Source organism: Heterodontus francisci, chromosome 9 (assembly GCF_036365525.1).
Source record: "Heterodontus francisci isolate sHetFra1 chromosome 9, sHetFra1.hap1, whole genome shotgun sequence".
In the NCBI taxonomy this organism is placed as follows: Eukaryota; Metazoa; Chordata; class Chondrichthyes; order Heterodontiformes; family Heterodontidae; genus Heterodontus; species Heterodontus francisci.
In genome coordinates, this window is record NC_090379.1 from 110,251,760 (window position 1) to 110,274,481 (window position 22,722).

The 22,722-nt window shown below is 43.5% G+C and overlaps 2 protein-coding genes across 2 annotated transcripts; both read right to left on the reverse strand.

Moving 5' to 3' along the window:
* Positions 1-282: 282 nt before the first annotated feature.
* On the reverse strand, positions 283-3,472 carry LOC137373387 (probable G-protein coupled receptor 139). The gene is made up of 2 exons (XM_068038203.1): positions 3,400-3,472; positions 283-1,202 (listed from the first exon to the last, which is right to left on the reverse strand). Exons 1-2 carry the CDS (start codon positions 3,470-3,472, stop codon positions 283-285), a joined length of 993 nt encoding a protein of 330 aa, XP_067894304.1.
* Positions 3,473-18,051: 14,579 nt separating this feature from the next.
* Positions 18,052-22,273, reverse strand: LOC137373388 (probable G-protein coupled receptor 139). Its single transcript, XM_068038204.1, has 2 exons — positions 22,201-22,273; positions 18,052-18,989 (listed from the first exon to the last, which is right to left on the reverse strand). The coding sequence occupies exons 1-2, from the start codon at positions 22,271-22,273 to the stop codon at positions 18,052-18,054; spliced, it is 1,011 nt and encodes a 336-aa protein (XP_067894305.1).
* Between the last annotated feature and the right edge of the window lie 449 nt (positions 22,274-22,722).

The following is a 22,722-nucleotide window of genomic DNA, read 5'->3' on the forward strand; positions in this document are numbered from 1 at the left end:
ATTCTCAAGATAGGAAGAAATAAGTTCGAGGTGACAAGAACAGGCTCATCCGATAGGTCTACCAGAGCAGCCCTGTTTGTGAACCTTGGAAAGGAAGGCAGGATGAGCAGAGTTGGGAGCTTTGAGCCCAGAGGCCAAAGTTGGAAAATCTCCAGAACAGATGAGGTCACTGATCGTCTGAGAATCAAAGTAGTTGCTGTGATCTGTTGCAGACTTGTGTGGAGTGTAAACATGTGAAGAAGCCCTGTAACCAGAATCAGTGATAGAAAGGTAGCTCTGATTTTAGGTGATCTGCTTTAATTGTTTAACCAATTTAACAATTGCAGTGAATGGATATTTGACTGCATTCTTCAGCTGCTCTCTGAATTTAGTCTGGGTCACTGCATAAATACAGGTGTTGGTGCAGGTGCTCAAAAGCTGCAGCATGTAGCCAGATTGTTCAGTGATGTATGCAGGATCATGGGGACCTGTGTAATAATAAATGTCAGCAATTCGCCAATAAAGGAAATATAGAACAGTTGTCATCCATAACAGTATAAAACTGCTAGATATAGTGAAGAGTAAAATGATGGATTTCCTTCGGTTCTCCATCTCTGGGTCAGTGTGACTCTCACTCTTGCTGTGATCCAGTAGTTTCCTGCGGACTCTGCTGGCCACTAAAATGTGTCTGACAGTCAGAGCATTGAGCAGTAAAATCAGAACGAATGGAAGGAAAGGGGTTAAAATAGTACTGAGGATTTGAAATGTTACCCAGGCAGCTTCGGTGTAAAAGCTCAGTGATTCAATTGTCCCCCAGGGTACATTGTCAATTATATATTTAGGTTCATATATAAAGTACCAAGGAATATTTTTCAAACAGAACAACACACTCATTGTCATTACAATCGCAGCCACAGTTTCCTCTGTACAATATCTATTTTTCAGATTCTGGCAACAAATAGCAACAAATCGATCAAAGGTGAAAGCAACGGTAAACCAGACAGAAATGTCTGTGGCTGCAGAAAGCAGGACAAGTACGAGAGAACGTCCAGGAGTGGTGTCCAGGTAAGTACCTGGGAAATGAAAATGAACAAATCCAAACAGTATCACATCAGTGAAGATGACCAGTAGATCTGCCACTGCCATGGCCACCAGGTAGTGAGTGATACATTTGGAGAGTCCGCACTTTCCTCGTGACAGGATCAGAATGGCCACTGAGTTAACTGGAATAAGTGGAACAAAAAACAAGAGAATTTCATATAACCATCTCAGAGAACATGGGAATGTCATAGGAACATTAGACTTGGCCATTCAGCCCATCAAACTTGTTCTGCCATTCAATTAGATCATGACCGATCTGTACCTTAACGTCAATTAACTGCCTCGGTTCTGTAACCTGCAATACCCTCGTCTAACAAGAGTCTATCAGTCTCATTTTTGAAAATTGGAATTGTCCAAGCTTTAACAGCATTTTGGGGGGCGAGTTCCTGATTTCCACGACCCCGTTTGTTGGAAAGTCCTTCCTGATATCACCCCTGAATAGCCTCGCACTAATTTCAAGGTTACGTCCCCTTCTTCTGGACTCCCCCACGAGAAGAATTAGCTTCCATTTACCCAATCGAATCCTTTACAAAATTAAACATTTCACTTAGTTGACTCCTTAATCTTTGATATTCAAGGGAATACAAGCCTAGTCTTTGCAACCTGTGCTTATAATTTAAACCTTTCAGCACAGCTATCAGTCTTATGATTCTGCGTTTCACCACATCCAATGCCAATATATCCTTCCTGAGGTGAGGAACCCAGAACTGAATAGTTACTCCAAATGGGGTCTATCCAGAGCTCTGTACAGCTGTAATTTAACTTCTATCCCTTTGTATTCCAGCCAACCTAGAAATAAAGGATAGCATTCCATTAGGCATTTTATTTTGTTTTTCTATGTGTCCCCAAGCTTTTATTGATTGCTATGTTTGGACACCAAGTTTCTCTTCTGATCCACAGTTCTGAACTTGTCCCCATTTGAAATACTTTCAGCTATCTTTCTGAGGTTTGAGTTGAATGACCTCACACATTGTCATGCTAAACTCCATCTGCCATAGTTTTGCTCTCTCACTCAAGCAATTAATCTCGTTTTAAAACATTCTGCTCCCATCTAACTTTGTATTGTCAGCAAACTTGCATATGCAATTCTCTATACCATCATCAAACTTATTAATCGATGCAGTGAAAATCTGAGACTCCCTAATGCACCATGTTAGTTACCTCCGCAAAAAGCTCAACCAGGTTAGATATGACTTTCCATTTACAAATCTAGTTCCAGAAAGGGATCCCAGAGAGCAAGGGAGTTACACATAGTGATCTGAGAGGCAGGAAATTACAGCTCGTGATACCGGAGAGCAAGGCAATTACTGCTAGGGATTGAAGAGAGCATGGGATTTATGTATCACGATTCCAAAGACAGCGGTACACTCAGAAGAATTGTGTGGTTATTAAAAAAAGGACACTTGCATTTCTATAGCTCCATTCACAACCTCAGGGCATCACAAAGTGCTTTAAAGCCAATTAAGTACTTTTTCTTTGAGGTGTAGTCGCTGTTATAATGTAGGAAACGCAACAGCCATTTTTCACACAGCAAGCGCCCATCATCAGCAATGTGATAATGACCAGGAATGCTTCGCAATATCAAGGCAATTGAAGCATTTATAGCTTGGTCAGCATCTTGTTCTGGAGATGCATTTCAAAAATCAATAATTATTTTGGAACATAGTAAAGAAATGGTGGTGTGAATCTTAACAAATATCATAGTGCAAGGATCAGGGAAAGAACAGACTTGGATAACTGAAGAAGGTGAACTTCAGAATTAATTCAGATTTGCTGTTGTCACAGAGTTGAAAGTGTGTGAGGGGAGCCAGAAGATGAGACGATGGAACAAGGGATGATGGTTGATAAACACTGGTTTTAAAATTAGACAAGTCCTGACAGCAGAAGAGGCACCACCCTGGTTGTTCAGTTATTTATAGGATAGGGCCATTCCACCTGCTCAAAATATGACCCCAGTAAGAGTCAAGGGTAATATATCTACTTAAACATCCTGGTTCTGACACCACCTGCTGTTCACAAACTTATCATTTCTGGACACACTTCATGCCAACATTTAGTCCTGGATCTTCGAATGTAAACATTTATAATGCCATTTCCCTATGTAAACAGTTACCTTTTATGGCATGTTCCTGAATCAATCGAATCATTTAAAATACTAATTTAAAAATGTCTGGCATTTATCCCAATAACTGAAATCTGCAATCAGCAAAATAGGGTTTTAAACAGAATTCTAAAAATTGAAAAAGAGATTTAGAAATAATATGGTTAAATTTACATTTCAAAAGATATTTTCTTACATTAAATGGTCACTTGGCTTACCAATAACTCCAACAACTGCAAGAATAGGATAGTAAATGTCTTCTATTTGATGCAATATTGTTGATTCACGCATTTTCTGTGCGATGTGATAGTTTCTGTTGGTGCCAGAGATAATAACTCTGTCTGATTACATGAAACATTCAGAGGAGCCATGTTTTTATACAGGAGGGAAATTTCCAGTGAGATGTCAGTTACATCATCATTAATATTAATTACAGTTCATTGAACAAACAATTGGAGACAATTATGTGAAATCTCACATGCTTATCACGGAATAAAAAATAATTAATTGGAGCTGGCACTGCCTTAAATGATGCTATTCCATAGAAAATATAATTGAATATGACCCTGATAGAGGGGTATTTTTTATCTGTGGCATTGAAATTTTCTATGGACCATGTCCTTTCAGTTCAGTATTAAATGTCAGTATTTTTTAGACATTAGTATTGTTTTTTGACACAGAAAAAGTTAGCAAAACGTATTTCTGTGCTTTGCAAATCGAGGAGCTTAGGTATTAAAATATACACTTCTTGCAAACCTCATTTTCTACTTTGCAATCAGTAATCTTAAAGGACCTATACATTATAGATGGTGATACCTGTGGACACCTGTCTGTTGGAACAACAACTTGTATTTATACACCACCTATAACATAGAACGATTTCCCAAAAGCCTGACATAATCCGAAAAAAGATGGTGCTGAGCAAACGAATGAGAGATGAGGAGGGGTGACCATAGATTCATAAAATAGATGAGTTTAAAAGCCAGTCCATGCTGTTGTCACTTTCAGGTTTAATTATTCCGATACTTTCCCAGCTCGGCTCCTATTCTGCACATTCTAATAACTTCAGCTCATTGGAAAACTTCAGCCCATGTCGCTACACGCACCAAGTCCCTCACACTTATCAGTCCTATCCCTGTTGCCCTACATTTTCTTCTTGTGCTCCCATGGCTTCTAGCTCTCTGATGCCTCAAATTTAAAATGATCACCCCCATGTCTATACCCTTGCAGCTTCCCTTGTTCCTATCTTTGTAACCTCCTACCTTCCACCTCATCCCAGAAGTGTTTGTTTCTCTGATCTCTTATGCCCGCAGCTGCCCCCCTCACCCTCCCCCTGCGCCCGCCCGGTGAGTGCAGTGGCACATTCATCTCTGTCCTGCCTGTGTATCACTCCATGCCCTCAGTCTATCTTCTCAAGCCTACTCCATCACATCGCTCCTCACAGTCAGTTACCTCGCAGGTGCACTCATCCTCACTTTCTGTGCATTTCCTCACATGCCCATCTATCCATTTACCACTGCCACTCACCCTTACTCTATGCAAATTCATGCCTCTCCCTCATAGTCACCCTTAACAAATGCACCCCATCCATCAGATGAGCACATGTCATTACACTCACTCATAGGTCTCTTCTTTTCCTCCTTGCAGGAGAAGAGAGCACAGAATACCAAGAAGAGGGAAAAATGAGTGGGGATCCTTCGCAGATCATGCAGTGCACAACTGCGGAGGAGGAGGTGTGGAAATAAGTGGATTTGCAATGCCCCTGACTTTTGGAGATGGGCAGACAGGGAGCTCTCAGCTACCTGGTCACACTCATATATCGTACAGCACTCAGTCATTTCCATTTGTTTTCAAGGGTTGGTGAAATATGATCATTTTCATCATGAAAACTTGCAACATTCTGACCTTGCCAGGATTAATTCATTTATTCTCACTCCCACAGGGCCTTTACATGTGCAGCAGAAGACCTGAGTACTTCTCAGGAGGCATAATCATGGAACACATTCACACCGCACACCAATTCAGGTACTCACTCTTCAGTGGGAACAGTAAGAGCGATCGTTCAGTTTTCACCTGGAGTCTCACTACACATTTGAGTAAGAGCAGATGATGGAGTCAGTGTAGTGTCCGTGTTGGAGGGTGCAGACTTTTCCAAGCTCTGCTTACCTGGACACTGATGCTGTTCGCCTTGGGCCATTGACAAAGAGGAGAATCATTGAGCATCAGCAAACAACGTTTGATGCACGAATGTGTCTTCGAAATCTACTCACCATTATTGCAGAGAGATGAGAGGAGTCCACCTCAAGAATGAAGGTTGTAATGTGGCAGGCCACTGAGATGATTTCTTCTTCCATGGATAGAGTGACCAGCTCCATGGACTGTTATACAAGTGGTGGGCATGAACTGAAGATTCGCACGTACTCCTCTTAATAGGAACAGACTGAAACTGTTGTGGCTGGGTTTAGAGGTGCATGCTTGTAATATGTATCTCTGTAAATAAAAACGTACAGTGTGTCTTAAGATTCGGCTCCCGTTCTATCCTTTACTGCCTGATTTTCTGGAGTAGAATATAGTAGCAGAGGATGGTTGCCGAAAAGTGAATGTTGGAAAGTATGAAAACATCTTTTTTCAGACATGAAACTCAAATCCTGATGGCCATTGAGGAAAATGGCAGAAAGCAAGTGCACGCACATGAGTATTCCTGGGTGACAACTATGTCATGTTAAGTTTATCTATGTTTTCTAGAGTGTCAATCATCAGCCTTCATTGTTTGTAAATCACATTCCAACATGCCTTAATTGCCACTCTTAGAATTCCATAAGTCTTACAGCATTAGCAATGTGACCACTGACATCATTATCATGGCAATACGTATGAGGTTTTATTAGAAAAATGATGTCCCATGGGCACTAGTGCACATTGTTGCTGGCATTCACTGAGGAGAGACAGATAGTATGGAGGTGGGAGACTACATGTATGATGGTGAGTATATTGGGCAGTCATATTACATTGATTTCAGAGTCATTGAAAACTCATCATTATAAGGTTGTCCCTTGCCTCCCTTGTGCGTTGCTGACCATATCTGGCCTCCTTCACTGTGCGCTGATCTTCTGTTGCTACTTGGTCTTGTCTGTCCTCTGGATCCTCTTTGTCAGAGGATGTATAATGCTCACCCATGTCTTCCTCTTGCAAGTCCTTCTTCCTCTGTAGTGCAATATTATGTGGAGCGCAACAGACCACCACGATACACGCAACCCTTTCTGAGGGATACTGCAGGGATTGACCAGATCTATCGAGGCATTTGAACCTCATCTTCAGCAGACTACTGGGCTGCTCGATAGCCGTACGAATCTGTGGCAAGAATTGTAAAGCTCCTCTGCATCTTTACAAGGGTTTCTAACTGGCGTCAGAAGTCATATCTTCAAGGGCTAAACCTTATCCCTGAGAATCCACCCCTGAAGGTGAGCAGGGAGAGTGAAAGGTTGTGGTGCTGGAACTGGCCAAGTATATAGATGTCATGGCAGCTTCTCAGAAATTGAGCACATACTTGTACAAGTGCTTTGGGGTTCGCAAACCAGTTGCACATTGATTGAATGAATCCCCTTCCTGTTGATGAAGGGAGATAGTTGGTTAATTGGGAGCCTTGATGGTGACACGTGTACAATCAATTACACCTAGTGAGAATTCCCGTTATGATGCCAAATCCGATGGCCCTCTTGGCCTGACTCTCAGGTTCAGTCTGGTAGTGGACATATGCACCAGCCCTCTTGAACAGGCCATTGGTCACTTACTTGATGCAGCAGTGGGCTGCTGCCTGTGAGACCCCACACATGTCCCCAGTGGATCCCTGGAATGATCACAATGCCACAGGCCTAGGGTGATCGCCAGATTCCATTGGTCACAATTTGTCATTCAGAAGGCCACATAGGTCCATGATATGCTCTCTGGACAGCTGCAGTGTTCGCTGACAATTTTGTTTCAACATCTGCAGGTAGGTTAACTGGGTCTTGTGGACTCGCTGGTGTACTTGGGCTCTGCTCTGCCTTACCCGCTGCTGCTGTTCATCTCGGAGCTTCTTCCTGAACTACAGCTGCCTCTTGGGCCTGCCTCTAGTGGAGGTGTCTCAACATGGCTATTCCCCAGGGGAATTCAGCTTCCTTCCAAAGCAAAAATAAAACTCTCTGGCCAAAGTTTTGTCAATCTTTGCTTTGCAGGATGCCTGCGGTGTCTCTATAGGTTGGATTAATGTTAGTCGGACAAATTTTCCAAATGTGTGAGCCTTCACAATAATACCAACATCATTTAAGCAGCCCACTGTTGATGGAATCTCTCTACAGGACAGCCTGTGGCTGCCCCTACACCCAGGCAGGCAGGGAGGGCCTCTAGCCTGCCTGGAGCGGTGGGCTCACCCTGGCCTGTCATTGTGAGGCCGTCTCCAGTCCCCTGTGGAAACCTGGAAACCAGCTGGAAAATTCCAGTCGATCTCCTTTAATTGACCTTATGAGACTCTTAATGAGCTGTAATGACTACCTGTCGTGTGTAGGTGGATAGCCCTGCCGACCCCCCCCCCCCAACCCAACCACCTCCCCCACCCCCACCCCACAATCCTGCCTCAGCAAAAATGGCCTGGAGGCCAGATGAAGTTGGGGACCCAGCACACTGGCCTGTGGGGCTTATGTACTCCCACCCACCTCCATTCCTGGCCCCAGTGAGAGGTCAAATTTCAACCCTTGGAGTCTGCAAATGGATACAGACAGGTTAAGTGAGTGAGAAAGACAAGTGGCAGATGAAATTTAATGAATAAAAGTGTGAAGTGATTCATTTTGATAGGAAGAACAAGGAGAAGCAATATAAATTAAAGGGTACAATTCTAAACGGGGTATATGTTCACAAATCATTGAAGGTTGGAGGGCAAGGTGAGAAAGTGGATAATAAAGGATGTGGGATCCTGGGCATTATAAATAGGAGCATGGAGTACAAAAACAAGGAATTTATGATGGACCTATATAAAATTTTCCTGCATCTCCTCCAATCATTGCATCCCTCTATTTTCTAGATCCCTCTGGAATATATGTCCCTCGAGGACCCACTCTGGGCAATTGACCTTTGGGTGTAATAGCTCTGTTATGTGTGTAATGATCACTCAACATTACCACTATTCAGCCCTTGATCTACCACATTCTGCTCCGTAGGACCATCATCTCACATGAGCAGTTGAGGTACAAGGTGCCTTGTTTATTTGTATCAGCTGCACGAAGTCTAGGTTTTTGTAATTCATTCTGATTAATTGTGAGGAATGAACATTAACAGGCTGATTGCAATGTTTGATAAATACTGACTTACCATCTAGACCTACCATCTTACCAAGTTCTTTTCATTACCTATGACCCTCTTGTTTATGGTCGACAAAATCTCCTGAATTGAAATCTGTCTCAGGTGATGTAATAGGATGCTTCAGTGCTTCATGAATTATCCGGGTACTGCCTGTGTGGAGTTTGCAAGTTCTCCCTGTGTCTGCGTGGGTTTTCTCCGGGTGCTCCGGTTTCCTCCCACAAGCCAAAAGACTTGCAGGTTGATAGGTAAATTGGCCATTATAAAATTGTCACGAGTATAGGTGGGTGGTAAGGAAATATAGGGACAGGTGGGGATGTTTGGTAGGAACATGGGATTAGTGTAGGATTAGTATAAATGGGTGGTTGATGTTCGGCACAGACTCGGTGGGCCGAAGGGCCTGTTTCAGTGCTATATCTCTAATCTAATCTAATCTCTCATACCTCTATCTTGATAGAAGCCTACCTCACTGCATTCAAATATGCAGAAAAAGTTAATTAATTGTAGTATCTTCTAAAGCAGGAGGACTATCACACAGCACAGAAGACAATCTGGGATTTCGCCTACAGACTAATTGATAAGGAAATATTCTTCATCTATCTGGAGATAAAATTAGCCTGAGGCACCCATACCAAAGCAGTTCTCAATTTGCATTCTGGTTTTTCAGTTTAAATTTTGTGCTGCACCAACTCGATTAGCACATGATTCCTTTCACAAAGACCATTGCTAAAAAGTCTCTCAGCTGTGGTATTCAAGACCATGATATTCCTATCTTAACACATATCTCTGAACTCATCATTGGCAAATTCCCCTCCATTACCAGTCAGAAACTTTGCTGGTGTCACAGATCTAGTCTGCATAATTATGTTTATAATAACCCTTTTGTTCCATGTTGTATTATTGTAGAAAGACTAAATCTGGTAGCCAGGTCTATAAAATGTAGAATGAAAATATTTCAGCCTTTGTCCCATACCTTCAGATCCATGGCAACTACCTTATTAAAGTCACGTACTGATGAAAGGCTTACAATAGGTTGTGATGGACAATACTCTTTACAGATTTCACAATTCTCACTGATCTCATCCGTTCACCTCATACATTCCTCATCAACTACACCTGCATTCTTCAGCAGGAGTTGTAAGCATTGACAGGTCGGGAGAACAAATTCATAGAATCATAGAGTCATAGGGATGAATTTTGGCAGCCCGTCGTTGCTCCCGGCAGCGGCACTGAAAGCGGGTGCTGTCACCGCATGTCATGTGTGCGGCCGAGTGACCCCGATCACGCAACAACTAATTAAAATAAGCGTGGCACAGGGCCATCCCATTGCAGAATAGCGGAAAACCACAAGGCGCCACGGGTGGCATCACATGACCAGAGCACATTTGCTGGCGCTATCTTTAAAGTGCTGCCATCCCAGTTGGTACTGCTGCCGTTCGCAGATGCAGTGAACCTGGAGCGCTGCTGTATCCCACTGCTGAGGCTGTAACTCCTGGACCCCCCTCTACCATTGCTTCTGCTGTAATTCCTAGACCTCCCTCTACCACTGCTGCTGCTGTTGTGACTCCTGGACCCCCTTCCACCACTTTTGCGACTCCTGCACCTCCCTGCTCCCCTTCGCCAGGACTGCAAACTGACCGGACAGAACTGGAGCCAAGTGGGATCATGTCCGAGACTACACTTCAAGTGACCCGAGGGTTAGTGATCCATCCCTAGAAATTCTCCTCCAGGCGGCAAGGGGAAGGTGGGAAGTTCTCTTTCCAAGTGATGGAAAGGAGAGATCCTCCTGCCTGATCAGGCAAGCCTGGATGGAGATCGCAGGGGAGTTCAACAGCCATGGAGTCACCTCCTGGAACTGGGACAATGTCACAAGAACGTCAATGACCTCCTTCATTCTCTAAAGTTGCGTGCTGTATACCCATCTCCTCTTTGGAGTTTGTATGTGACTACGTGCAAGCGAGCGCTACATGGGGAAAGAGTGACCACTTAGGCAGTGGCAAGTGTGTGAGGCATCATCACATCCTGTAAGATGCATGGCTGCATCTTAGCAACAGACCGTCATCTTACACAGCTCAAACCCATTATGTCTGCTGAGAGTGGGCATGGGGATCAGCCATTTAGGAGACTCCATCAGGGGATGAGAGGCTACCACTGGCATAAGTGTTTTGCTGCTCTTCGTGCGAAGTATAACTGTGTCCCTTTATCCACTTGCAGGAGAAAAGGGCCCAAACCACCAGCGAGACATCAAGGACTGGCAGTGGAATTCCTGATGCACGTCCTCTGATGTCTGAAGAGAAGTCTGTGGGGCTCACAGGGGCCCAGGGTGGCTGTGCAATCACGGACGGTGAGATTAATATGTCCACATAAGAGAGTGAGGAGACATTGTGTTCATGTTTCTTTCAACACACTTCTGAAGATCCACATCATGCATGGTTGGCATGAGGAGATCTGAACAACCTAACCTACAAATGTTTGTGTTCTTTCATGTAGGTCATGGCACATTGGAGGCAAACACGGCCGCTGAGACAAGGGGCCTGCTGTCGACCTCTGAGGAAGAGGTGGAACACTCACAGGATGCACCATCACATCATTCCCCTGCACCTCCACCAGATACTCTCATGTTGATGGGTATGCACTTGGGCTTGGATTCGGGGTCACAAGCTGGTAAGAGAAACACATAAGTGCCCGAGCAGCTGACGGAGACTGCGACAGTCGAGGCCACTGATAGTCAGAGGACTGTGGGAGGCCTGGTCCATGCTGAGCCCCAGGATGATGATGAGCCTCTAGTGTCTGCAGCACAGAACACGCTGGATTTGCAGAGAGAGAGAGGTAAGGGAACATCTGGCAGAGCTGCCAGAGGCCATGTTTAGTCATGCATGGATGATAGAGGAATCCATCTATCCCATGAGTGATGCCATGTCTCAGGCGTGTGAGTGCATGCCTTCCTCCATTGAAATGTTGGCAAGCCTCAAGGAGAGCCAGATTCCACAGATGTGCGCAGACCTGCAAACCATCACCTTGGCCATGAGTTCAACACAGCAGTGGCAAGGCGAGAGAAGGATGAGGTGCCTGGAGTCTTCTACTGGTACTTATCCTTCTATGGTCAGCAGGGAGATTCAAGTGAGCCTTCAAAGGGAGGAGGAGTGGGTGACCTCCACAGCTTGGGGCTCCCCTCAGGGGGCTCTAAGTGTGGACAGCAGTCCTCAGCCCCTGCACCAGTGAGCCCAGCTCCAGCAGCCACGATGCCTGAGGAGACCCTCTTCAGGAATCCCTCAGCCAGTCGGGGTCCTCCAGGCCTCAGGCAGCCAGAGGACGACTGCCAAAGCCATCCCAGGGCAACAGGTGACCTGATCAGCAGTCTGCCTCCACCTCAGTTGCCTGTGCAGGGGTTGCACAGCCTAGAAGCACACGAAAGCGCATAAAGAAGAGCATCTGGAGCTTCACGGATGTATTATTTGTGGCCTTTGCATTGGTTCCTGCAATTGGTGCAATAAATGGATGTCAGATTCATTGTTGTAAATAGCTCATGCTTTCATTGCTGAATTGCAAGATACCCTTGCTCCCTCAATGGGCTGTCATTGTAGGTACAGGCCACATTTGGCCAGCGTGTCAGATATGCCAGAGTTCATTGTGAAGCTCGCTGCTTGACACTTGAGTGACAAATAGCGAGCAGTATGATTATTTGATGCACGCCAAGAGCGTCAACCAAGTCCACATGAAAATCCACTCCATCCATGAGAAGTTCCGCCAAATCTTTGGTCAAGATAGCTACAGATCTCTTTGTTTAAGGCAATACTTTTCTGTTGATTACCAACTCCACCACGTTCTCCATCATCCATCACATCAAGCACATTAATTGCTGACACTATCAGTTTCCATTTATTTGGTCCCGTGGAGGAGATAGTGTTGGAGATAATGGCTATGCCTCTCACAGTCCTCCGACAGTCAGTGGGCTTGGATGTTGCATCCTATATCAGCTGCTTGAGTGCGTATGTGGTGCTTTCACCAACCTGTGGCCCTGAACCTAAGTTCGAGCACAAACCCACCAACCTGAAAGTATGACAGAGCCCCGCAATAAAACATCAAATCATTCGAAGATATGTGTAAGAAATGAGCTGTTAACCATGTTACATCTTCAATGCATTACCCTAGGTCGAATGGCCTAGCAGGAAGAATGGGACATACCATCAAGTCATTGATTGTGAACTATCAAGAGTCTAAACAAGATCTCCACGTAGTCAGGTTCCACTTAAGGGCAACACCAATTGGCACATGATTACCATCACCTGTGAAAATTCTTTTTGGAAGGCAAGTCAAAACAAATCTTCCAAGTCATCATTTTATGAAATCTCCATCAATCCAGAATCAACTGTTGGTGAAACAAGAAAAGATGAAAGCTGCAGACGATAAGCATGCGAGGCATGGAGCTACCTCCGGTACAAATTGGGCAGGAGGCCAGAGTGATCTTCTGGTTCTCTGTGGAAGTGTCCAAAATGTGCAACAAACCAAAGTCATATGACGTAACCACCCCATTGGGCCATTGGACATTGGGACCAGCTCTGGGGGAGATGGGGCGTTTGCAGGCTGGACATGTTCCATGTAAACAGAGATGGGACCAATGTCCTCGCAGAACGTTTTGCTAGTGCTCTTGTGGATAGTTTAAACCAGGCGTGTCCAACCATTTCATGTAAGGGGCAGCATTATAATTTTTGTCATACATAACGGGCATGTGAGCAAATTTTGGAAAGATAAGGTACTATTAATCGAAACCACAAAAGATATGCATTTTTGTCAACAAACTTCAAATGAGGAGATTGATTTATTAACTTACTTTCTCGTCACTGTGTTGAACACTGATTTAGTGACATATCTGGCATTGTTTTTGCTTGCAGAAGTAGAAAAGGTTTGCCCTAATGCTTGATGTAGTGATGTGGAGTATTCCAGATAGATGTCCATCTGTCAGTAATGATCTTAATCCCTCTCTCTGACACTCTTCCCTCTCTGTCCCCCTTTCTCACTGACCCTCTCTCTCTCTCTCTCTATCCCGTTCTCTCTCTGTCCCCGTCTCTCTCTCCCTATGTCCCCTTTCCCTCTGACCCTCTCTCTCTCTGCCCCCTATCTCTTTCTATCCCCCCTTTCTCTCTCTGCCCCCCCCCTCTCTCTCACTCTGTCCCACTCTCTCTCTCTCTCTTTGTCCCCTCTCAGTCTCTCTCTCTCTCTCTCTCTGTTCCCCTCCCTCCCTCTCTCTCTCTCTCTGACCCCTCTCTCTCTCTCTGACCCCATTTCTCACTTTCTCTCTCCCATCTCTGTCTCTGTCACCTTCTCTCTCTGTCCCTTTCACTCTCTGAGCCCCCCTCTCTTTCTGACCCCACCTTTCCCTGCCCACCTTTGTCTCTGCCACCATCTCTGTGCCCCTGCCTCTCTGTCCTTTTCTCTCACGCTGCCCTTCCCCTCTCTCTCTCTGCCCCCTCTCTCACTGTCTCTTTCTGTGTCCCCTTCTCTCTGTCCCCTCTCTCATCCCCTCTGTCTCTCTTTCTCTGTCCCCCACTGTCTCTATCTCCTGCGTTCTCTGACCCCCACGCTCTCTGACCCTTGCGTGGTCTCTGACTCTCATGCACCCTTTCACCCTCGTGCGCCCGCTGTGTCACTCCCCCCTCCCCCATCCCCCAAACCCTCTGTGTCATCCCCTGCTCCTGGGGCCTGGTTAACCCAGCACCCTGTTCCCAGGTCCCGGGGCACCAGTAGAGGTGACAGTAAAGATGCCAGAGGCCCTCTGAGTTGGGTGTACCGAGTCTCCAGCTGCCTCTGGAACAGACCACGAGGCATCCAATGCTGAGAAGCACACTCGTTCAGGCGTCCTTTTCATGTGCTAAAAGCCTCAGAACTGGTGCTGCCATGACCTCACTCAGCTCTACCAGTTGATTTGACGTTCTATTTGTGACCTTGGACCATGCTGCTCCATTCAACTTATTGGGTTGTCACTCACCAAAGAACATGTGTTCAGTTGCAAGATGGGCCCAAACACCCAACGTACAGGTAAGGTAACTTAGACTAACTTGTGATAATGGAAATGTTGTTGAAGTACTTTGGAGGGGTTTTGGAGATGAGTTCCTGGATTTGGTAGGAAGTGTTGCTGCATCCTCACAGAAAGGGCAGAGTATATGGTAACTTGTCCACGCAAAGGCTGCAAAAAGTATGGACAAAATCTGAAGCGTTACAAAAACTGACATTGTCTTTCAAAAACAAATGGAGCTTTCTTGCAATAAGTGAACAATGCTTCAAAATGGCCACCAAAGGACAAAGTACTTGGTCTCTGTATATTCAAACTCTTTGACAAGGACAAAGGAAAATCTTCAAAGAGAAGAGATGTCAATTGCACCCATTCTACCCCCATCCTAAAATATTCCAGAATTGAATGGGTTCTTCTGAAACAAAGAAAGTGTGAAATAACTATGCCGTGGGCCATTGTGCAATCACCATGGGGGAGAGTCCAAAGTGTCTCCCACCCAGAGGTGAGAGGTAACACAGCTTTCCCTTAAAAAAGCTGCAGGAGAGAGAGTCTAGAGAGAGACATCCAATAAGCAGCATTCAGCAGCTCATTTCCAGGCACATGCCCTATTGTAGAATTTTGCATCTACAATATACAGCAGTACACTAGAAGTGATCCAGTGACTTCAACCGAACTTTCAACCAAGAGAGAAATTTACAATCATTTCAGGCCTGCAACTAACGAGAACATGATTTCCAAGAAAATTCAACAGGTTGACTGTGACTTCCCCGAAACCTACCCGCATTTACCCCTTTTTTACTCTCTATCTGTCTCTTCTTGTGTGTGTGTGTGTGTGTGTGCACGAGCATGATCAAATGCATGAGTGGATGCAAATGCGGCAATTTTGGAACCAGGTGCATTGATCAATAGCCAATTGATTTTTTGTTCTTAAACCTACAAGAAAACCTGTTGCTGTCTGTTTATTTGACAAATATAACAGCAAGGGATTAAATCCCAATGACAAAACACTTGCTGCAATCAGGTAGGAGTTGAACAGCGGAAACCACCTAAATCCCACCACGTGGCTGTAGCAAGGTCAATAATTTGCCTTTAATTCCATGAGCTACAACTGAAGCTAACAGACTCTCATGAGGGGATTTATTACATGCCTTCTTGAAGTTCATAAAAATAATACACATGGACATTCCCCTGTCCACTACTTTAGTCACCACTTCAGAAAATTCAATCACATTCATCAGGCATGAGCTACTGTTTATAAATCCAGGCTGGCTGTCTCTGATCAGCTTAAAATTTTCAAGATGTTCAGTCACCCTTTTCTTAATTATCGATTCTAGCAATTTCCCAACAACAGCTGTGAGGCTAACTGATCTAACGTTCCTTGGTTTCCCTCATTCACCTTTATTAAATAGTGCAGTGACATGCACAATTTTCCAAGCTAAGGGTTCCTGAATTGAGAGAATTTTGGAACATTATAGTTTGAGAATCTGCAATGTTCCCACCTACTTCTTTGAAATCCCTGGATCAAAATGATATTGACCTGGGTATTTGTCACTCTTTAGTGGCATTAATTTCCCCATTAATGTTACCTTGCTTATGTCATGCCAAGTTTGTTGAATGACAATTTTCTTTCATTCACTGACTGGACATCTGAATTTATATTTTTGAAGACATTTTTAAAGAGATAAAAGAAAAGATGACTTTGCTGGCAGCTTAAGACAACCACTTTGCAATATTGTATCCTACATTGCAAGGCCTGTGAGGAAGGAGATGAAACGTCTGCTCATTTCCCAGCAAGAGCCAAGTCTCAGGAAGTTAAGGGAACTATCTTTACTTTTCAGCAAGGAAAGAAACACTGCTAACATGGTTGAATCACTGGCTGACTGTCATGTGACAATCCCCTCCCCGTCTGTTGTTTTAATCTTGCATTTCTCTGCAGCCAAAAGGAGAAGCTTCTGGACTCTGACACGTGCAGACCCAAGCGGCGGGAGTTAGGGTTAGGGTTAGGGTCCCTCTTTCTCTCCCTCTCCATTTCAGCTTTTAAGCTTCAAACTCTAACTGTTGCATACTCCGGCTACAATCAGAAACCCCATTGGAGGAAAGCATCCACATCGCGGTCTCAATGAGACCCATCAAACCAGTCAGCTACCTCTTCAAAACTAAAAGACATAGGACCACTGAATTCAGCTAGAAGCCATCAAACTGTATGCCCCTTTGTTTTCTATAGACTCTAACTCAACCAATCTACCTTTCCTCACTCTGCAAACTTTGTGTGTGGCGTGTGTGTGTAACCTCCAGAGTGTGTGTGTGAGTGAAAGTTGACTCGTTGTTTATTATTTTGGTTTAGGTACAATAATGTTAACCTCTTTTTTTTTTGTTAAACTCTATAAAACCTGTCTGACTGGTTCTTGTTATAAGCATAGCAAGTAAGTAATCAAACACCTACTGAATTGGCCAGTACATCCAATTTTTAAAAAAAGAATTAAACCTGTTGTGGTCAAACAAGAATAGGGAAAAGGGGAAAGCCCTTTGACCCCTCCTCACTTGAGTTAAATTAATTCTGTTGAGTTGCTGTCCCTAATTCAGTAATAGATTCCCTGGGATGTCTGGCATGCTGACCTCTTGTGAATACTGGCACAAAGTAATTATTCAACATGTCCACCATTACTTTTATTGACAACGTCACTGTAATCAATTTTCAAAGGGACCACATCACTTCGACCACCCTCTTTTTCCTGATATAATTTTCAGGGTGTTCAGTAACTCTATTCTTAATTATAAACTCCAGTAATTTATTGAAAATGATGTTAGGCTGACGGACCTATAAATCCCTGGTTTCCTCTCCCACATTTCTTAAATAGCAGAGTGTAGTGCAATTTTTCAATAAAAAGGAACATTTCCTGAACTGTGAGAACTTTTGAAGATCATAATCGGGCATCAGCAAATTCTTTCAAAACCCTGGGATGAAAACCATCCGATCCTGCAAATTTGTTGCTCTTTAGTAACATTGTTTTTTTTTCATTCTTGTTAATTTACTTAGATTAATTTTGGTGAGTCACCATCCCTGATTCAATATTAATTTGTTGGGATGTCCAGAAGGCTATCCTCTTCCTCTACAGTGAATACTGATGCAAAGTAATTATTTAAACATGCCTACCGTTTCCTTACTTTCATTTATAATTTAAACATTATCAGTTTTTAAGGGGTCCATGTTGCTCTTAATCATTCTCTTTTTCTGATTTAAATTTAAAAGATATTTTTGTATTGATTTTGAGATCCCTTGCAAGTTTCTTTTCGTCCTCCTGTTTCATACTCTGTGTTAAATTGAGGGGATGGGTGGAATTTTGAAACAAAGCTGATGAAAATGGAAAATGGAAAATTGACGAAGGGTCAGATAGTCGCGGACGTAGGTTGGAGACATAGATCTCCAGAGGAAATGAGGTCAGTGATGGTCTGGGAAATAAAATAGTCACGGTGATCTGTTGCAAAATTGAATGCAGAATAAATAGGTGAAGGAGCATTGTAACCAGAGTCAATGATTGAAAGGTAGCTCTGCTTTTAGGTGATCTGCTTTAATTAATTTAACAATAACAGTGAATGGATATTTGACTGCATTCTTCAGCTGCTCTCTGAATTTAGTCTGGGTCACTACATAAATACAGGTGTTGGTGCAGGTGCTCAAAAGCTGCAGCATGTAGCCAGATTGTTCAGCGATATATGCAGGATCATGGGGACCTGTATAATAAGAAATTCTAGTAATTCGCCCATAAAGGAAAAATGCAACATTTGTCATCCATAACAGTATAAAACTGCCAGATATAGTGAACATTAAAATGATGGATTTCCTTCGGTTCTCCATCTCTGGGTCAGTGTGATTCTCACTCTTGCTGTTATCCAGTAGTTTCCTGCGGACTCTGCTGGCCACTAAAATGTGTCTGACAGTCAGAGCATTGAACAGTAAAATCAGAACGAATGGAAGGAAAGGGGTTAAAATAATACTGAGGCTGTGAAATGCTACCCAGGCAGTTTTGGTGTAAAAACTCACGGATAGAGTGGAGCCCCAGGGTACATTGTCAATTATAAATTCAGGTTCATATACGAAATACCAAGGAATATTTTTCAAACAGAACAGCACACTCACTGTCGTTATAACCACATTCACAGTTTTCTCTGTGCAATATTTTGTTTTCAGCTTGTGGCAACAAATTGCAACAAATCGATTAAAGGTGAAATTGACCGTGAACCAGACAGAAATGTCTGTGGCTGCGTAAAGCAGGACATGTAAGAGAGAAACTGCAGGAGTGGTGTCCAGGTAAGTACCCGGGAAATGAAATGGAATAACTGTAAGCAATAATACATCAGTGAAAACAACCAGTAGATCTGCCACTGCCATGGCCACCAGGTAGTGGGTGATACATTTGGAGAGTCCGCACTTTCCTCGTGACAGGATCAGAATGGCCACTGAGTTAACTGGAATAAATAGAGAAAACAAGAGAATTATAGATAGACATCTCAGACAACATAGGAATTACATAGGAACATGGGGACTTCAGATGAGCTGTTGGCCATTAAACCCATCAAACTTGGCTTGCCATTCAATTACATCATGGTTGATCTGTATTTTAATTTCTTACATGCCTCGATTCTGTAACCCTTGCCTAACAACAATTTATCAATGTCATTTTTGAAATTTTAAATGGATCTAGTTTTAACAGCATTTTGGGAGAGAGATTTCCTGATTTGTACCACTCTTTCGGGGAGTTTAATGCTCTCCCCCTCAGCGACATTGGAGGTGATGAAGAATATACCCAGGCAGGATGTTGGCGGGAATGGATCCCCGTCACTTTCCCACCTCCACCGAAATTAAGTCTGGAGTGGGAAGGCGTGTAGTTGGCCTTCCCGCTCCACAGCCAATTAGAAACATAGAAAAATAGGAGCAAGAGTAGGCCATTTGGCCCTTCGATCCTGCTCTGCCATTCAATACCATCATGGCTGATCATCCAAACTCAGTAAAACTTGTTCCTGCTTTCTCTCCGTATCCAATTCATGCCCAATTAAAGGCCTCATCCCACCACCACTGTTATTAGCCCAGCAGCTGGTAGCCCCGTCACCGCACAGGAATCAGGCTAAGCAACCCCAAGTGCATTGCTTTCACGCTCTGGTGAGGGTGGTCCCTCGTTAAAAGGCACTTAGTACCTGAATGAGGGGACCAGCATTGGGAGGGGGCCTGCTGCGAGCCAACCCCTGCCCTTGCTCCACCTCTCAACATGCTCTCCCCATGACCTCCAGCCCTATGATACCCCTCCTGCCCCTACTTACCTGTGGCCTGGTTACAGCACCCTGGTGAGTCCCGTACCAGCAGCATCTACCACCTCCATGTTGGCACTGCTCTGTTAAAAAGCTGCCGGCCTCTGATTGGCTGGCATCGCTCAGAGGGCGGGATGCCCATTGCCCGGATCCTTAATCACGGGGAAGGCCCACAGCTGTCCACTTAAGTGCTGAATTGGCATATAATATGGCAGGCCATCCCCAGCAGAGGTGATGCAGTGTTCTCCCCGGCGTTTTAGCTGCTGGTTGATGCCACCATCACCACAATAAATCCTAACCTTTGTGTGAGGACGTGCTTCCTGACATCACCCTTAAACAGCCTAACTCTAATTATAAGTTTTTATCTCCTTGTTCTGGACTCCCTACCAGAGGGAATAATTTCTCTCTATCACCCTATGAAATCCTTTAATCAACTTAAACATTTCAATTAGTTGACAATTACCCGTCCATATTCAAGGGAATACAAGCCCGAATCTATACAACCCTATGCTCATAACTTAACCCTTTCAGCACTGGTATCAGTCCCATGATTCTGAGCCTCACCCCCTTCAAGGCCAATCTATCCTTCCTGAGGTGAGGAACTCAGAACTGAATGCGGTTACTCCAAATGGGTTCTAACCAGAGCTCTGTGCAGCTGTAACTGAACTTCCACACCTTTGTTTTCCAGCCAAACTTGAGATAAAGGATAACATTCCATTAGACATTCTTATGATTTTTTTGTTTGGGCCCATGAGCTTTAATGATTTCTGTACTTGGACCCAAATTTCTTCTCATCCACAGTTCCTAACACGTCCCCATTAAGCTATATTTTGATCTATCTTTCTTAGGTCTGAAATGGATGATCTCACACTTTCCCACATTAAACTCCATCTGCCACAGTTTTACTCTCTAAGTTGATCAATTCAAGTCCCTTTGCAACTTTCTGCTCCTATCTAACTGCATGTCATCAGCAAACTTAGATATGCTGCTCTCTATTCCATCATCCAAGTTATTAATCGATACAGTGAAAAGCTGGCATTCTCTTATGCATCATGTTAGTTACCTCCTCAGAAAGTTCAACTAGGTTCGATATGACAATCCATTGACAAGTCTAATTATAGATAGGGATCCCAGAGAGCAAGGGAATTACACACAGTGATCTTTGAGGCAGGAAGTGACATCTAGTGATACCAGGGAGCAAGGCAGCCAATTTGCCCACAGAAAGCTCCCACAAACAGAAATGTGATAATGAGGATGAATGTTTCACAATATCAAAGCAATTGAATCATTGATAACTGAGGTAGCATTTTGTTCTGGAGATATAGTTTGAAAATCAGTAATTATTTTGGAAACGATAGCATGAATCCAAACAAATAGCAGAGAACAAGACTCATGGGAAGAACAGACATGGGCACAGTGTTTACTGAAGGTGAATTTCAGAATTAATTCAGATTTTGCTGTCGTAACAGAGTTGAGAGTATGTGAGAGGTGAAGGAAGATGAGCTGATGGAAGAATGGGCAGATGGTTGATGACCTCTGGTTTTAAAATTGGATAGATCCTGACAGCTGAAGAGATAAAGCCCTGGTGGTTCAATTATTTATAGGATACGGCCAGTGTACCTGCTCAAAGTATATTCTCTGTAAGGTCGAGTGAAATATATCTAGTTAAAAGTCTTGGCACCATTTGTTACACACAAGCCTGTTTTCCTCTCAACACTATTTCTGGTCATGCTTTCACACCATCATTTAGTATCGTAACTTGTGAGGTAAACATTTATAATGACATTTCCCTATGTAAACAGTTACCTTTTATGGTTTATTGATGAAACCACTGGATTACTCAAACTGTTTTCTGAAAAAGTCTAACATTCATTCTAATAACAGAAATGTGTAATCACAAAAATAAGGTTTGAAACAGAGTTTTCAAAACCAATAATATGGGCGGCACAGTGGCGCAGTGGTTAGCACCGCAGCCTCACAGCTCCAGGGACCCGGGTTCGATTCCGGGTACTGCCTGTGTGGAGTTTGCAAGTTCTCCCTGTGTCTGCGTGGGTTTTCTCCGGGTGCTCCGGTTTCCTCCCACAAGCCAAAAAACTTGCAGGTTGATAGGTAAATTGGCCATTATAAATTGTCACTAGTATAGGTAGGTGGTAGGGAAATATAGGAACAGGTTTGTTGGGAATATGGGATTAGCGTAGGAATAGTATAAAAAATGGGTGGTTGATGTTCGGCACAGACTCGGTGGGCCGAAGGGCCTGTTTCAGTGCTGTATATCTAATCTAATCTAAAATCTAATAATATACATTTCAAAATAACATGGTTAAATTTATGTACTCGAAGTTATTTGCTTCCATTAAATGTTTAATTGGCTTACCAAGAATTCCAATAACTGCAAGAACAGGATAGTAAATGTCTTCTATCTGATGGAGTATTGTTGGTTCACGCATTTTCAGTGAGACGTGTTGAGTTCTTTTGATGCTGGAGACAATAAATCTGTCTGATTGCATGAAGCATGCAGAGGAACCTCGTATTTATACAGGAGGGAAATCTCAACTGAGATGTTAGTTACATCATTATTAATATCATTTAGACCTCACTGAACAAACAAGTGGAGACATTGATATGAAAAGTTACATGTTCATCATAGAATAAAATATTATTAACTGGAGCTTACATTGACTGAATGCAATATATTGCATAGAAAATATGACTGAATGTGACCCTGCTAGAGGAGTATTATTGATGCATTAAACATAGGTAGTTTCATCTATGGCATTGACATTTTCTATGGACCATGTCCTTTCAATTCAATATTGAATGTCAAGAATTTTTAGACATTTTTAGTGTATTTGCCTTGTGCATTTGACATTAATATTACCATTATTACAATAAATTG

Bases quoted from the DNA above. Each gene is read 5' to 3' on its own strand.
- LOC137373387 (XM_068038203.1), bottom strand. From the start codon at position 3,472: ATGCGTGAATCAACAATATTGCATCAAATAGAAGACATTTACTATCCT. The intron at 1,203-3,399 runs GTAAGCCAAGTG...CACTTATTCCAG, and splicing joins TGCAGTTGTTGGAGTTATTG to TTAACTCAGTGGCCATTCTG.
- LOC137373388 (XM_068038204.1), bottom strand. From the start codon at position 22,273: ATGCGTGAACCAACAATACTCCATCAGATAGAAGACATTTACTATCCT. The intron at 18,990-22,200 runs GTAAGCCAATTA...TATTTATTCCAG, and splicing joins TGCAGTTATTGGAATTCTTG to TTAACTCAGTGGCCATTCTG.